Source organism: Haliotis rufescens, unplaced genomic scaffold (genome assembly GCF_023055435.1).
Source record: "Haliotis rufescens isolate VD_foot unplaced genomic scaffold, xgHalRufe1.0.p SCAF_55, whole genome shotgun sequence".
Classification (NCBI taxonomy): domain Eukaryota; kingdom Metazoa; phylum Mollusca; class Gastropoda; order Lepetellida; family Haliotidae; genus Haliotis; species Haliotis rufescens.
Window position 1 is genome coordinate 2,913,791 of NW_025964279.1, and position 18,739 is coordinate 2,932,529.

General features: G+C 43.3%; 1 protein-coding gene across 4 annotated transcripts in view; it reads left to right on the forward strand.

The window, feature by feature from the left end:
- LOC124116371 overlaps window positions 1-18,739 on the forward strand; it is a 173,231-nt gene that overhangs the window by 86,412 nt on the left and 68,080 nt on the right. For all 4 annotated transcript variants that reach the window (XR_007218571.1, XM_046477682.2, XM_046477681.2 and 1 more), the window contains exon 2: window positions 16,814-17,963. Coding sequence is in view for 3 of the 4 variants with exons in the window: in XM_046477682.2 (XP_046333638.1) it covers window positions 16,925-17,963 (1,039 nt within the window). In the remaining variant the exon portion in view is untranslated. The remainder of the gene's footprint in view (window positions 1-16,813; window positions 17,964-18,739) is intronic.

Here is an 18,739-nt window from a genome sequence, read left to right on the forward strand (position 1 = left end):
GGGTACCCAAACTTGTTTGACAGTTATTCGTGTGTTGTAGACTGTCGAATGGGACTGATGTGTGTACGTAGGGTACGCATATCTATTGCAAGTTTTAGTACTCATACACTTTCTCTTTTTGTGTTTTGTTTGTTTGTTAGTTGTATAACGCCACACTTAGCAATATTTCAGCTGCATGACGGCGGTCTGTAAATAATCGAGTCTGGACCAGACAATCCAGTGATTGACATCATGTGCATCGATCCACGCAATTGGGGTACGATGACATGCATCAACCAAGTCAGCGGGCCTGACCACCCGATCCCGGTAGTCGCTTCTTACGACAAGCGCTGTCGCCCTTTTACGCCAAGAATGGTTTGTTGAAGATCTTCACGGGTCTATTGAATGCAGGGATTTGTGTAAAGTCATCAGACAGCATACAATGCCAACTTAAAAAATATACTCAGTGTCTCCGCAAAGTAATATAGTACGGTACTTAGAGTACATGTGAGATTATACTCAGATTAGGGAGATGTTTAATCCATATAACGTGTTATTATTCTACCTAACAATGTATTTAATGAAATGAATGCAAAACAAACTCAACGGCTAAAAGGTTTCATTGAAAAAACTACCCCTAGTCTTGACTAATAAAACAACTGCAACCCGACACAGATTAAACGCAACTTACAAACACAATCATAATCTGGTTAGTCTGTATCACTCAACGAGACCGCTTACTCTGCCCACAGTATGACAGTATTGGGCAGTTCAGTAATTAGGAGCCAAAACCAGGCAGGTACGCTGGTCACACTTGACTGGTCTGACTGATGATTAGGTCGTCTGACAATTGTGAGTGAACCATAGCAAGAAGTATCTGCGAAACTATTTGCTCCTTTTATTGGACCGATTAGTTTTATGACCATGGGCCTCGGCACAAGCGTGGTGTTGGAAGACAAGTTATACATGTACATCCGATATGGTGACTGTTTTTCGCTATTCATATTCTAAATACATTCATAATACCACAACATTTTAGTACTCCTTGAAACTTTACAATCACTTAATATGTACAATAGATTGAACGAGAACACTTGATATATTGCAGATTATTAAATCATTGTCTCTATTATCAGCCGCTACGTTTGTATCGTTTGCATTGTACAAAGAAATATTTTATCTGTCCTTTTGCAGATTTAGCCTCAGAATGTGCTCATTCGAATTAGGAACGAAAATAATTGCTTATCATGAGTATATATGATACAGTTAAAAGTTACTTGTACACTGTAGACGTATTCACTTTAAAGTCGCATACGACCTTCGCGAGCGAGTTGAATGATCTAGGTTAATTGGAACGAAGTCTAGAGAGGGTTATACAGTTTTGTATTTGGTAATGTGTAGGTTTGTTAAATATAATTTTTTAAATTCCTTTTATTTCAACATGTAAAAACATAACTATGCGCTTAAAAACAGAGCTGACTTGATGGGAGATAGCCACCTCAGATTGTCTGTTGGACACGGTTTAACCTTACTGTGTCCTCACTCTGGTTGTTGTTACCGTTGTTATAAGGGATTAAGATCTACGGCTCATTGCATTTTTGGTTACAGTCTGTATCACTAAAGTGGACATGTGCCAAAATGTGAACTCCAGACAATAATAACCTGAGGGTAAATCCACGTGCGTCTGCCTTTCCCCTCGTTCACCTTCGAAATCCTTGATTATTAAATATCATGCCAGAATTCTGAAATTCAGTGACAATGTTGCTGAACAGTAGAATCTGATGGACGTTTTGTGCAGAACCTGTTTGACACTATGGGTTCCAGGACCACTTACACTGTGAGCTGAAAAAGTTTGGTCCTAACCGCACCCAACATCTACAAGTTTGTAAGCTTGTAGACATCATTAAGAAGTAATTAACAGTCCCATGCTGAGACCTTTCTCAAAATTCAGACCGGTGGCAGGCTGCCAACAAAGAGAAGAAAATATCGCAACCCCGACACGAGTGTGCTCAGTCAAACAATGAACTTACGACCGGCAGAAAACAACTCCAGTTGAGTATGCCGATGCTGTATCTCAGCCGTGTTGGCCTGAAAATTTAAACATGCTAATTAAATCCAAAATCGTATAATTATTTTTAATAGAAACCGTATCTTAATTTGTTCTTGCACTGCATCATATCGTGTATTTCATCTGTATATGTGTAATGTGTATATGTATCAATGACTACACTTATACCGCATATTCTGCAACAGACTATAATTAATCACCTTATTATTGTCTCTCCATTTACCATGGCTGACTGCACTAATACCCTTTTAACAGTGGACACGGATATCAGTATACATGTAGGCTTTTTGTTCAAAAAGGAATATGCAGGAAATTATATGTAACAATTAACTGTGTACTAATTACATGTTTGAATGTTATCAGTTTTACGTTCTGAGATACAGTGATGTAAGCATCTTCTAAAATCTTCTAAAAATATAATAAAATACAAAACTCTCTGCCGTAATTTTTGTGTGGAAATCATTCGATCAAGTAAAAATGACTGCGTGACAAGACGAATCAACTATTTATACCCGATAAAAGAAACTGCCGTATTTTAGGAACAGTGCTACAACAAGACATTTGAAATTTCTAACAAGCAGATACATTAGAGACAGTGACTAGACTACAGGTACGTAATCCGTATCAATCAAAGTTGTAAAAAAACTGAAAATCATATCTGTAGGAGACCTACCAAATTACCAAGTTTTATCATTACTATATTTATTACAATGCAAATACTTTAGTGATACATTTTGTAGAGGAGAGGGCATACACACAAGTATATTGCTTCCGTGTGTGAATGCAGGTTGTACTTGGTATCTCAGTTCTCAGTTTCATACCGGTTGTATAACTGAATTTGTATATGGAACCATGCGTACAGCATGACAATTACTTGCTATTCGTCAGTTTACAACACACATAACACGGTCAAACAATTTTAGGCACCGCTTTTGCGAGTTATTTAGTACAATAATGTTTTATTAAAATCTATTTCAATTTGTTTTCACCATTTTCCCTATTGACAGTCGTTGTTACGTGCGTCACTAGGTAATCAGTACGGATTGACCTTGTTTATTGTTTCTATACTTTGAGGATTTCTGTGGCAAGTGGCGGACGTAATTCAAACTCCTTCCGCACTGACACCGCATCAAATATATTTGTGTACCGATTACATAACTCTAATGGACAGGGTGGGTTGGTAGTTCACCGGACGACACTGTGTATATTGGGCGGCTCCTTTGATATCTCCTCCAAACATACGTTTATTGAATGACCCCATTAAACGATGATACACATCTCGATGAATATATCAAGGCACTAATTCATCTTTCATAAACATTTTTTTGTCTTTGTGCTTAATATATCCACATATCAACGAACATTTGTAAAACATGTATCCTAAAAAAAATAAACATTTTCAGGCTAGGTATTTGCCCACAGCAACACCTGCATAACTGTTTATTCACGCGTGGTGTGGTAGATCGTAATTGACCGAGAGCAGGTATTGTAGAATCACCTGTAAATAAGGCCGACACTGTAATTAGATACAACGTACTAATGAGAATTATCATAAGAAGGCTGTTGTTTTTTCTGAACTGTTACCATTTCCATACCAAAAGTGACAATGCAGTTAAAAGTTGCTTTAGTGTCACAATATTCTCTCACGTTTTCCTCAATGGCATTGAAACATAATTCCCACTGGTCAGTTCGAAACCGCATGTAATTAAATAATTATTTCGAGATTTCGTTAGAATGTAAGATATTCAGCCAAACGTTATGCAATAAAAGACGAATAGTTTTTTTCATTAAAATACGCGCACGCGTACCTGTATATTGCATACCTAGTGTCACGTAATTGCCCAGTGTGATGTATCAACGGGACATTAAATGGGAAATGAAAAAGAAACTAACTAAAATTTAATGTTGTGGAAAATAACTCCAATGAATTGGAGTACACGCACATGAATTCGTATGATAAACAGTCAAAACGTTTTGAGAGGTAAGGCCGGGTTCATTAAAGATCGCTACAATATGTAAAACAGGTGAAATTTGTAGAACTAAAGGAAACATCCAACCAAATGCCCTTTTTAAATAGTAATGTAATGATATAATATAAAGTATATTTCACATGATACAATATACTTTGCAAACAGTTAGTTGATGCTTGAAAGGGACTGACGAAAACATGGGCGAAATATTTTAATAACGCCGTAAAATAGTTGAATTAAGTAAAAATTAGTTAAATTTTGTGTCATGATACTTGAATAAATACATTTAATGTATTTGCGAAACAAAAACATGAGTTTTAAGTAAAGGAACATATTCTCGCCCATGGGCCTGCCCATGGGCCTACCCATGGGCCAAACCTTTTTCTCGCCCATGGGCGAAATATTTCAATATCGCTATAAAATCGTTGAATTAAGTTAGAATGAGTTTAATTTTGTGTCATGATACTTGAATGAATACATTAAATGTATTTGCGAAACAAAAACATGAGTTTTAAGTAAAGGAACATATACTCGCCCATGGGCCTGCCCATGGGCCTACCCATGGGCCAAACCTTTTTCTCGCCCATGGGCGAAATATTTCAATATCGCTATAAAATCGTTGAATTAAGTTAAAATGAGTTAAATTTTGTGTCATGATACTTGAATGAATACATTAAATGTATTTGCGAAACAAAAACATGAGTTTTAAGTAAAGGAACATATTCTCGCCCATGGGCCTGCCCATGGGCCTACCCATGGGCCAGACTTCGCCCATGGGCAGGCCCATGGGCCACACTTCTCCCATGGGCAGGCCCATGGGCAGGCCCATGGGCGACATAGTCTAAATATTGAGTTTTTAAACAATTTTTTTTTCATTTTTTCTTCCTTGGTATGTTCCCATGAAAACGGCATGTTTAATTTTGTAAATACCTTTAACCGAGACTGGGCAAAGAGCGTAGAGTTTCTGGACTTTTGGGTTTCCAGAATTAAAATGGGACGTGTTAATATTTATTTTATGAAAAAATAATAATCTAGAAATGCATACAAAAGCAAGTCTAGCCAGCTCAAGCTAGCTCTATTCTGAAATCAGCATAGGGAATTTTTTTATTTTTAGAGTCAAGAAGGATATTGTGTAATATAAGATTTCAGAGACTAAATGTTAGTCTAAACCTAAACATGTGTGTTTCTAAACATGGGAAAAAAACATAAAAAGCAAACTCTGGTAAGAGAGTGACACTTAATCAAAAGAGAATGAAACAGTCGGGTCACTAATTCTCTTAATGCAATGACACAATTTGCCGGACTTTGCCGAATGGCGTCGGACATTGGACGGTTAAGGCGAGGGGAGATTCACGGTCAAAGACCCTGAATTAGGCGCGTTTTACGACCCAGTGACACTGATCAGTTTAAAAACAGACAACAAAAACTCAAACAATCATGAAAAAGGTAACTCCACAGTAGACATAACGGGGTGCTGCTTGATGAATCTCCACGCATCAAGGCGTCATTGCTATTCCCTTTCTTCCCAAACAATTTATCTTTAAGGACACCAAATACCAATCTCATTAAAATCACATCAAATGTTTTTGCAAAAGTTCTGAACCTGTAAGCAGACTGATTGTGTCGCTGTCCGGTCGCAGCAAATCAGTCAACTCGTTGCGTTAGATCCATATCTCCGCCTTTGATAGATTTCCAAGGGTCTAGCTGTATTCAGAGATAAATGCTTTGGGAGCAAACGGGTACCACGATATTCTGTAATGTAAGATCTGACGGACTTTGTGAAGGTCTGCGCAACAAATGTATCGGACATCAGTCGAACGTTATGAAGGCGTGATTCATAGCAATGTAACATTTGGTTGGTTGGTTTGTTGTTTAACGCCGCACTCAGCAATATTCCAGCTATATGACGGCGGTCTGTAAAATAATCGAGTCTGGACCAGACAATCCAGTGATTAATATCATGAGCATCGATCCACGCAATTGGGATCGATGACACGTATCAACCAAGTCAGCGAGCCTGACCACCCGATCCCGTTAGTCGCATTTTACGACAAGCATAATCGCCTTTTACGACAAGCATAGTCGCCTTTTACGGCAAGTATGGGATGCTGAAGACCTATTCTACCCCGGAATCTTCACGGGTCAGCAATGTAACAGCGACCAGTGGATGTTTGACAGACAAAAGCAGAGCCGTATGTTTCTGCTATTTCGCAGCTTGTTATTTGCCGAGTTGACGTCAATAAGACGACTACTGCAGTACATGTGTTTAGTTAACGCACGTGAAACAAGTGGTCTCTCGTTAAGCATGTGCATCAGCAGCGAATGTGTACCCGAGGGGATGAGATGGTGGTGTGAGTGCAAACCTTGGGTTGTATATTCTCCAGGGGGCTGCGACTGGTCTGGGTAAATAACATGTAGCGCCGTGAGTTTTGTTTGTTTGTTTGTTGTTTATAGCCGCAATATTCCAGCTATATTACGGCGGTCTGTGTAAACAATCGAGTTTGGACCAGACAATCCAGTGATTGATATCATGAGCATCGATCCACGCAATTGGGATCGATGACATACATCAACCAAGTCAGTGAGCCTGACCACCCGATCCCGACAAGCATAGTCGCCTTTTACAGCAAGCATGGGTTGCTGAAGACCTATTCTAACCCGGATCTTCCGGGGTCAGCGCCGTGAGTATGCTTTAGGGCATGGATGCTGCGACGCAAATACATTATACATGCATTAATATACATGTGTTAATATACATGTGTTCAAGTACTGTCGAATATGCTAGAAAAATGCTTTGTCTTTATTTAATAAATACGAGTCATGAAAATAGCATATCAAAGTAACGCAAATCTACCTAAATCTTGCCTAGCCTAACTGACAATATGGTTAGCCTTAAAATGTACTTTTACGGGTAAAATGATGATAAACCTAGAAAATATTCGTGTGTTGTCATGCATGTGTGAAACGGCTGCTTGATGTAATTACCGAACACCTGTTCCGAGATGATGACATCACACAAATATCACCTGAGTTGGGATGGTCCCAAATGATGCTGTTATTGTACTTAATTGACATATGCGTTGATGGAGTAGCAATTTAGGATATGTACTTATATATGTGCTTGGAAAAATGATGGAATAGTTGGAAGCCATGAAACGCGATCAATATTGGAAGGTTGCGGTTTTGGAATCAAGAAGTATTTGTTGTCTCCGCTGATGACATATATGAATTTGTGCTATCACCCAAAGGTATGAGACCGCCTCCGTGGTCTAGTGGTATAGCGTCCGCCCGGAGAGCGGAAGGTCCGGGGTTCGATCCCCGGCCGCGTCATACCAAAATACGTTAAAAGATGGTACTTGTTGTTATCCTGTCTGGCGCTCGGCATTAAGGGGCTAAAACAAGGACTGGTCGGCTCGGAGTCAGTATACTATGTCTGAGTGGGGTATCCATGTTAAACTGCGGCATGGTATCTCAGTGAGCTAGTACTATAAATCGGCATCAGTCCGGACTAGCACAAGCAGCCACACAAACACATACACGTACATGTACATGCACGTCGCTATATAAGTGCAATATTTGACGCGACGTTAAACCCAATTTAACCTCACCTGACCCAAAGGTATGATAACTGGTGCAACAAGGCTGATATCTATCAAAGACTGCGTTGATCCTCCCTTTGACATGCTTGAGTTTGAATGTTGTGTCATGTCTTGCCACGAACCCTTTACAGTTAGCCCAGATAAACACAACAGGGTTGAGCTCACAATGTCTGACTGACGAACGTAACACAACGTGAGTGTGTTGCGCCGCCAGCACATCTGTTTTGTACTTTCCTGGTTTCGTATTCAGCCGAATTGTCTCTATGAGTTGAACTTTCGTTTTCGATTCTCTGAAGTCGACATTGCAAGATGTCAGATATTCCTGTATGGTCGCCTTCAGACTACTCATGGTTGGCGCGACAGTATCTGGTCCCCGACGTTCTATTAACTGGCGTTATCCATGACAATGACACTGAGGTTGTTTAAAATGGGAATAGCTTATTTTCGAACCAGTCTATGAACACATCGCTCCCTATCATTTCCTCATGAAAATCACCAGGTTGTTTTTCGCCTAAAAAAACAGCACACAAACATCAATAAGCCCCTGAAAAACAATGACACGATTACCTTTACCTGATGGTACCATTGGTGTTTTTCGTCCATCTGACGGTTGCCACATGTAGTCAGTGGAATTATTCTTATTCACCCAGGTTTCATCAAGGTAAATGACCCGGAAGCCCTGACTACGATAGTCATGATAGATGATATGACCTCATAGACAGGATGGAATTTTCCCCCCTGAAAAGTGCTCTGTCATCGCCACGCGCAGTGTATCGAAATCCCATCTCGTGGGGAGCAATAGTTAGTGCAGTCCGGGAAACATTAATTGTGTATTTAATTTCCTCCCGATTTTTACTACAAGTCGGGCGTACCGTTTGCTCATAAAGCTTGTACACTATACGCCTTATCACCCTGTGTAAAGCCGTCCAGTACCCATTAACGTCCCGGTTTTGTTTTTGAGACCACCCCTTTTCCTGTTTTGTTTCATTTATCATCCCGTAGACTTGATGGTATGAACTGAAAACGCCATAGCTTTGGCAGTTCGGTAATTCACCCTATCTAATCTAATAAATAGTTGAAACTTTCCTTCTAAAGTGTAAGGAACTTGTATACATTTCTAAGTACGGACTCCATGTCGCATACCATGGCTACAGCAATGCAAGTGTAATGTAACATGCATTATGGGAGTAGTGCCGACAAAACAAATGCAGCGTCATTTTGTTATTTCATATGTTGCACATCAAGAATTTTCTCCATGTAATTTGTTTTAGATGTTTTATGAGGACAACGTTATTATCACTATAACGGTGTCAGGTTCGCATATTTCTATAGTCCGTTTTAGACTGCAATCATTGGACTTTGTCTCCTGTAAAATTGTTGATAGGACTCCTTGTGACTGAAATAATTCAAAGCACAAGTAGGTCCATCGGGAGCAACAGTCTGTCTATTTGCTATTGTCATTAAACAACTCCCGGGGGATAGTTTGCGTTCAGAACCCACTGTTTGTTTCTGGAGATGCCTAGATGGGTCTGTTGTCTACGTATATATGATAGTATGATTAATGAAGTATTGGTGTCTGTGGTACAAATAGAATAACTCATTGAGAGTCATGTCTCGGGACGGACTTTTGGATGTTAGTTGTCCGAGTGTTTCGATTGAAGCTGCTTGAAAATGCTTGTGGGCAGCTCAAGACTCGGCCGATATTTGGTGGGACGATGCAAGAGAGCTCAGAAGCTAAACTGATATTTGGCGTGGAGGTACCTTAGACACTGATACTTGGTGTGAAGTGGAGGTGTCTAGCAGCTCGGCAACACACTGATACTTGGTGTGAAGTGAGGGTACCTAGAGCTCGGCAACACACTGATACTTGGTGTGAAGTAGAGGTGTCTAGCAGCTCGGCAACACACTGATACTTGGTGTGAAGTGAGGGTACCTAGAGCTCGGCAACTCACTGATACTTGGTGTGAAGTGAGGGTACCTAGCGGCTCGGCAACACACTGATACTTGGTGTGAAGTGAGGGTACCTAGAGCTCGGCAACACACTGATACTTGGTGTGAAGTAGAGGTGTCTAGCAGCTCGGCAACACACTGATACTTGGTGTGAAGTGAGGGTACCTAGCGGCTCGGCAACACACTGATACTTGGTGTGAAGTGAGGGTACCTAGAGCTCGGCAACACACTGATACTTGGTGTGAAGTAGAGGTGTCTAGCAGCTCGGCAACACACTGCTACTTGGTGTGAAGTGAGGGTACCTAGCGGCTCGGCAACACACTGATACTTGGTGTGAAGTGAGGGTACCTAGAGCTCGGCAACTCACTGATACTTGGTGTGAAGTGGAGGTACCTAGCAGCTCGGCAACACACTGATACTTGGTGTGAAGTAGAGGTGTCTAGCAGCTCGGCAACACACTGATACTTGGTGTGAAGTGAGGGTACCTAGCGGCTCGGCAACACACTGCTACTTGGTGTGAAGTGAGGGTACCTAGCGGCTCGGCAACACACTGATACTTGGTGTGAAGTGAGGGTACCTAGAGCTCGGCAACTCACTGATACTTGGTGTGAAGTGGAGGTACCTAGCAGCTCGGCAACACACTGATACTTGGTGTGAAGTAGAGGTGTCTAGCAGCTCGGCAACACACTGATACTTGTTGTGAAGTGAGGGTACCTAGAGCTCGGCAACACACTGATACTTGGTGTGAAGTGGAGGTACCTAGCAGGTCGGCAACACACTGATACTTGGTGTGAAGTGAGGGTACCTAGCGGCTCGGCAACACACTGCTACTTGGTGTGAAGTGAGGGTACCTAGCGGCTCGGCAACACACTGATACTTGGTGTGAAGTGAGGGTACCTAGCGGCTCGGCAACACACTGCTACTTGGTGTGGAGGTACCTGGCAACACACTGATACTTGGTGTGAAGTGAGGGTACCTAGCAGCTCGGCAACACACTGATACTTTGTGTGGAGGTACCTGGCAACACACTGATACTTGGTGTGAAGTAGAGGTGTCTAGCAGCTCGGCAACACACTGATACTTGGTGTGAAGTGAGGGTACCTAGCGGCTCGGCAACACACTGATACTTGGTGTGAAGTGGAGGTACCTAGCGGCTCGGCAACACACTGATACTTGGTGTGAAGTGAGGGTACCTAGCAGCTCGGCAACACACTGATACTTGGTGTGAAGTGAGGGTACCTAGAGCTCGGCAACTCACTGATACTTGGTGTGAAGTAGAGGTGTCTAGCAGCTCGGCAACACACTGATACTTGGTGTGAAGTGAGGGTACCTAGAGCTCGGCAACTCACTGATACTTGGTGTGAAGTAGAGGTGTCTAGCAGCTCGGCAACTCACTGATACTTGGTGTGAAGTGAGGGTACCTAGCAGGTCGGCAACACACTGATACTTGGTGTGAAGTAGAGGTGTCTAGCAGCTCGGCAACTCACTGATACTTGGTGTGAAGTAGAGGTGTCTAGCAGCTCGGCAACACACTGATACTTGGTGTGCAGTGAGGGTACCTAGCAGGTCGGCAACACACTGATACTTGGTGTGAAGTAGAGGTGTCTAGCAGCTCGGCAACACACTGGTACTTTGTGTGGAGGTACCTGGCAACACACTGATACTTGGTGTGAAGTGGAGGTATCTAGCAGCTCGGCAACACACTGGTACTTTGTGTGGAGGTACCTGGCAACACACTGGTACTTTGTGTGGAGGTACCTGGCAACACACTGATGCTTTGTGTGAAGTGGAGGTACCTAGCGGCTCGGCAACACACTGATGCTTGGTGTGGAGGTACCTGGCATTACACTGATACTTTGTGTGGAGGTACCTGGCAACACACTGATACTTTGTATGGAGGAACCTGGCAACACACTGATGCTTTGTGTGGAGGTACCTGGCAACACACTGATGCTTTGTGTGGAGGTACCTTGCAACACACTGATACTTTGTGTGGAGGTACCTGGCAACACACTGATGCTTTGCGTGGAGGTACCTGGCAACACACTGATACTTTGTGTGGAGGTACCTGGCAACACACTGATGCTTTGTGTGGAGGTACCTGGCAAGACACTGATACTTGGTGTGGAGGTACCTGGCAGCACACTGATACTTTGTGTGGAGGTACCTGGCAACACACTGATACTTTGTGTGGAGGTAACTGGCAACACACTGATACTTTGTGTGGAGGTACCTGGCAACACACTGATGCTTTGTGTGGAGGTACCTGGCAACACACTGATACTTGGTGTGAAGGTACCTGGCAGCACACAGATACTTGGTGTGAAGGTACCTGGCAGCACACTGATACTTGGTGTGAAGGTACCTGGCAGCACACTGATACTTGGTGTGAAGTGAGGTGTCTAGCAGCTCGGCAACACACTCATATTTGGTGTGAAGTGGAGGTACCTAGTAGCTCGGCAACACACTGATACTTGGTGTGATGTGATGTGTCTAGCAGCTCGGCAACACACTGATACTTGGTGTGAAGTGGAGGTACCTAGAGCTCGGCTTCACACTGATACGTGGTGTGAAGTGGAGGAACCTAGAGCTCGGCAACACACTGATACGTGGTGTGAAGTGGAGGTACCTAGTAGCTCGGCAACACACTGATACTTGATGTGAAGTGAGGTGTCTAGCAGTTCGGCAACACACTGATACTTGGTGTGAAGTGGAGGTACCTAGCAGCTCGGCAACACACTGATACTTGGTGTGGAGGTACCTTGCAACACACTGGTACTTTGTGTGGAGGTACCTGGCAACACACTGATGCTTTGTGTGAAGTGGAGGTACCTAGCAGCTCGGCAACACACTGATACTTTGTGTGGAGGTAGCTTGCAACACACTGATACTTTGTGTGGAGGTACCTTGCAACACACTGATACTTGGTGTGGAGGTACCTGGCAACACACTGATACTTTGTATGGAGGTACCTGGCAACACACTGATACTTTGTATGGAGGTACCTGGCAACACACTGATACTTTGTATGGAGGTACCTTGCAACACACTGATACTTTGTATGGAGGTACCTGGCAACACACTGATACTTTGTATGGAGGTACCTGGCAACACACTGATACTTTGTGTGGAGGTACCTTGCAACACACTGATACTTTGTATGGAGGTACCTGGCAACACACTGATACTTTGTGTGGAAGTACCTTGCAACACACTGATACTTTGTGTGGAGGTACCTGGCAACACACTGATACTTTGTGTGGAGGTACCTGGCAACACACTGATACTTTGTGTGGAGGTACCTGGCAGCACACTGATACTTTGTGTGGAGGTACCTGGCAACGCACTGATACTTTGTGTGGAGGTACCTTGCAACACACTGATGCTTGGTGATGAAGCAAGGACTCCATTTGTTTGATGCTAATCAGGCCTCCACCTGAACGGTGCTTTCAGTGACGGCGTTGTTATGACACCTGATCTACCACGCCCCGCTAAGTCATACGGCAGGTTGCATCACGTGACCAGTTGTTTATCAGAGCGGCACACTCACCTGTACGTTGTGCAGGCAATGTACAAATCGAACTCAATCTGTCTATGACAGGATCGCTTAGTTTAATTAGTCTGCGATTAGTCTTCAGGTCTTTAGTTGCATCAACAGCTGGATCCCGGGCAGTATTAAGCTGCAATCATCCTCATCCTCGTCCCAACATAGCTACCGGCATCTGTACCTGGCAATCATCATCACTCAGTCTTTATGTCCCATCTGGATTTAGACAACAGCCGGGAGTGGCTGATCGTCATTGCGGTGTAGACCACTTAAACGTCAGGTGAGGTTAAGTTGAATGGGGTTTAACGTCGCGTTCAAGCTCTGGATTATATATTTATCGTCGTGCATGCACGTGTTCGAGTGCGCGTGTGCCTGTACTAGTCCGGATACATGACGCTTTTACAGTGCTACAGTGCTTTCCCCCATGTTTATTTAGATGAAGAATTGAGTCTGGACCAGACAATTCAGTGATTGACATAATGAACATCGATCCATGCAATTGGGATACGATGACGTGCATCAACGAACTTGACCAGCCGATCCCTTAGACGCCACTTACGACAAGCATAGTCGCCTCATAAGGCAAGCATTGGTTGCTGAAGACCTATTCTAACCCGTATCTTCACGGGTGTTACCAATCAATCGTAACGATATGATATTGCGTGGTTTTGTTGTTAAGAGCAGGTTACGATACAACACCATTGTCGTTTCTGGGCATTCTATGTCATCGTATCCCAATTGCGTGGATCGATGCTCATGATGTCAATCACTCGATTGTCTGGTCCAGACCGCCGTCATATAGCTGGAATATTGCTGAGTGCAGCGTTAAACTACAGGCTCAATCACTTTTGGCATTCTATCTGACAAAACAGTAGAGACGCAGTTTACCTAAACTGGAACGTGGGGGCACGGGTGGCCCAGTCGTCTAAGGCTCCGCGATTCGCTTTGCAGAGTTGCGTCCCTTGGGTACGCCAGAAACCGATAATTGTGGGTTCGAATCCCGGTTCGCGCCGATTATGTTTCTAGGTTTGTCGCACCATACCCGTGCTCGTGGGTTTCACCGGAGTGGTAAACGCCTGAGACCTGCATCACTTCGGGCTTTCCTCCCACATTAAGCTGACACGCCGTGATATAACTGGAATACTGTTAAAAGCGGCGTTAAACCCAACTCACTCACTCAACTGGAACGAGTGCACGTCTGTTTGATGTCTTCACTTGAACACGTACGTCATGCAGATGTAATCACTTGGACGTCAGACACGTCACATGACTTGTTCTTAACATAAGCCATCGTCAATGCAGTTTAAACTAAGCAAAGGTGAAGTAGTTCACCCAATCCCGACGAACGACTAGCGGGAGTCTAATGCCCCTGGATTAAACAAAGACGGTTAAGGTTTCAATGGTAAATCCCGAGACGGCGTGCCTGCATGGGTTGTATCGGCGGGTCACGTGGGACAGTCCCGTGACGTATAACTCACCAAATTACCAGCCATGACCTTGGTTAGGAAGAATTCCCCAGGTGTAATTACAAGTAAAATCGATGTCCATTTTATTGTTTAGACAACGACTGAAGCTTGTCTTTGCACTAAATTCATGGTAAACACTTTTTAGCCTGGATTGTCTGTTCCTGTCTTACTCCGTTGGCGCTGAGAGTGAATATGCTTGTTTGGGAGTCAGGTTTTGCAGTATTTAGTTGTAAAAAATATACAGCCAGCTCGATGGGGATTGAGAACATATGTATTGGCTGACAGTATGTTCATCTCTTCTTTTGGCGGGGCAACGGGTGCCAAAATTCTCTGCCAAGAATTGCGTCCCTTTGGAATACCAGGATCATATGATCGGGGTTCGAATCCTAGATTGGAATATATAGCTGACGCATCCTGATTGCCTTAGCTATATATGCAGGCTCGTGGGTTTCATTGAAGTGGTTAGCGTCTAAAAACTGCATCACGTTAGGCTTTCATCTAACAGTTAACTGACGTTTAAAGCGGCGTTCATCTTACCTCACTCACTCACTATAGATTTCCACTGTTCTGTGCCATGTTCGTCTCTTTGAAGGTCCATAGGTCATTCGTTCGAAGCTCATTGAGTTGTGGGGTTATGTGTGGGGGGTGCACGTGTTTTGGGGATAAATGTTGAATGTCTTCGGGCGGATGGCGTCGCCTCGTCACATCAACCCCGTAAAGATCCGGGTTAGAATTGGTGTTCAGGAACCCATGCTTGTCGATTTACAGATTGTCGTCACATAACTTGAATATTGCTGAGGGTAACAAACAAACAAACAAACAGACATTCAAACATAATTCGCCGTGCTACAAATGAAATACTGTTCAAAGCAGCGTTAAACAGAACTTACTCAGCTGAATCGATGCTTCTCCATGGTTTATTTAGTGTCCCATTGGAATGAGTAATGTCACCAAGTTGAGAAAAACAAAGTAATTTCAAAGAACAAATGGTCCGAGTATAAAGAGTTTTATTCCAGAAAAGGTGAAAAAAAGATATATTTGTATCGTAATGATCAATCACATTGGTGATTTAAAAGTACGTAAAACACAAACCAAATGACTTTCACATTAACTGGCGTTATCTTTCCAAGTGTGTTCACCGTGCACATAGTTCTATAGAGTGGCATCCCCTTAAGGCGGACACTCTGCTTACCGGGCGGTTACTGCTAAGAACGATACACAAGATATACATTCTGTACCAGTCTTTGATGTGAAGTTATCTTCATGGGAATATTGATGTGAAGTTATCTTCATGGGGACATTGACAGGAAGTTATCTTCATGGGGACATTGATATGAAGTTACCTTCATGGGAATATTGATGTGAAGTTATCTTCATGGGAATATTGATGTGAAGTTATCTTTATCGGGATATTGATAGGAAGTTATCTTCATGGGGACATTGATAGGAAGTTATCTTCATGGGGACATTGATATGAAGTTATCTTCATGGGAATATTGATGTGAAGTTATCTTCATGGGAATATTGATGTGAAGTTATCTTTATGGGGACATTGATATGAAGTTATCTTCATGGGGACATTGATATGAAGACAGTGGCGTCTGTTTCTCGATGTTCTATTATATTTAATCAATAAGTATTTTGTTTATTTAAAGTTTTATATACGCTCTTATTCACTGAATAATTCTATTGTTTCTTCGTGAAATCTAGGAGGAAAAGGTCTTCAACAACCTAAACTTGCCGTAAAAGGCGACTATGCTTGTTGTAAGAGGCGACTAACAGGATCGGGTAGTCAGGCACGCTGACTTGGTTGATGCATGTCATCGTATCCCAATTGCGTGGATCGATGCACATGATGTCAATCACTGGACTGTCCTATCCAGACTCGATTATTTACAGACCGCCGTCATGTAGCTGGAATATTGCTGAGTTCGGCGTTAAACAACAAACAAACAAACAAACAAACATTTCATTTCAAAACGGGTAGAGAATTGTAATGCATTCTTTTCCATTCGAAACACATATCGAATTCAGAAACGTTTTAACGGTAAACCGTTGGACTTATTAGCGCTCTCTTGCACAATACACCTATAGAAAGTGCCTTGCATAAAACGATTCCGCAGTGGGAAAGCAGCGCCCTTTGTAGTACCTAATGGAGTGTGACCATTCCTGCACTTCATTCAGTAAATATGAGCATAGCTGCACAGCTGTTGACTGTTGTATGCCTGTTGCAGGTAGCGGCCCTCTCGATGGTGTGGTTATTGATTGGAACCTGCGCGTGGCAGCTGGAGTGAGTGGAAGAGTCGCTCCAGTGTATATACATACATCTGGGACCAGCCCAAATCATGGATAGGAAGGGAAAGTTGAGCCAGTCACGTGACACAACGCGGGAAGGAGGAGGAGGAGGCGGACGAGAGGCAGGGAGGCAGTTTCTGTCCCCGGAAACAACAAACCTTGACAGGGCCCCAAGTTTACATGGATTACACGCTCAGAGCTCCACGGAAACAAGCGGATTAGGGGAAACCATCACTTCTGGTTTTTCCTCTCAGGAAAGTATACACAGTTTAAGAGGTTCGACCAGGACGAGGGGGGATACGGGGGGGTTGAGTCTTACCCCAGAGGAAGCTGAGGCTCATAGACGTGAGTTGCAAGCGCGGGGGACAGGGAGGGGGGATATGAGAACGGATAGTAAGAAAAATAAAGACCGGTCCAGGATGAATGACCATTACAACAGCGGTCCTGGACATTCGAACTATAACGAGTACTTCGCCCAGGGGACGACGGTCATGGATACGCTATCCCCAATGGGGCTCCAAAGGGAGCATATTGATGAGGAGTGGGACAAACGGAGTGGGAGCCGGAGGAGTTCCGCCATCAGCAGGTCATCCCAGGGCGGATCCATAAAGTCCCGGAGCTCCGTCAGGGCCAAGTTTCTTGGAGCCTCTTTAGGGTCCCAGTGGGCCAAATGGTCGAATGACAGACGTGCGTCTTTTCGACGCCGTATCGAAATGATAGAGAATTCCGAACGGAAAAAAGAAAGAACTTCCACGCCTGTTAAAAAGGCAAGACAGGAAGGATTAAAATTCGTTCATCCGGATTTGGAACGGAAGTACCTTTCGGAGGATGACATCAAGGAGTTACGCAGGCACAAGCAGGAGCAATACAACGCTTATCGTGTGATTGAGAAAGGGAAAAAGAAAAGTCGGTTTACGTCTGCTGAAGTTCAGTTGTCGATGCATCAGTGGCATGTGCTGAGCGAATTCTGGGAACACGAGGTGTTTGTACGGTTACGATGGCTTGGCGTGTTCGTCAGCATGGTGACGACCTTAGTGATGATCATCAGTATAACTAACGCCAACTGGCACGCATACGAGCTGAAACCACGTGAGTACTTATTTATTTACAATAATTCTCCTATTAATCTTGTCCTCTTATCGAATCTTCCTTTGGCTTAACGAAGTCTGGGGAACTCTTCGTTGTTGCGATGTTCGATAGTCGGGATGTAATTGCGTTGATCAGCGCGGCTTAGTGGATGGGATTAGCTTAGTTTAAGCTGATTTCGTTCTGACCAACGTACACCGTTGTTGCTTATCGTTAGTACCGTGTCCATGCACGCCAATTAAGCGTAATGTATCACTTTATTGCCACACACGCAGTTTCTTGTACGCAGATTCCATTATTAGAATCTGTAACAATTTGAAAATCTATTTCACCATCAACGTTGCAGTATCATGATTTTGATTATTATGATGATGATGATTATTATTATTATTAGCTCTCTGTGGAACATAAGATGGTTAATCAGTCTGACCAGTTTTCATTTTGTGACTTATTGTATTTAAATGACCATCGCATTAGACCACTGGACACGCATCCACAACACCATGAAAATCAGTTCTATGTTTACATGTATTGACCAAAGCACCCCATGCCTGTTTTCGCCTGAGTATCAGATGAGGACAATGTCTTACCTGACTGTTGTTCATGCTATCAACCACTGGTTGGATTGCCTGGCACGCAGTGGAATATCAATTGCCTACTTGATGTAGTATTACTGTAAAACGGTGGTGGAGGATCCGTGAAGATCAATGCTTGCTGTAAAAGGCAACTATGCTTGTCGTAAGAGGCGACTAGCGGGATCGGTGGTCAAGCTCACTGAC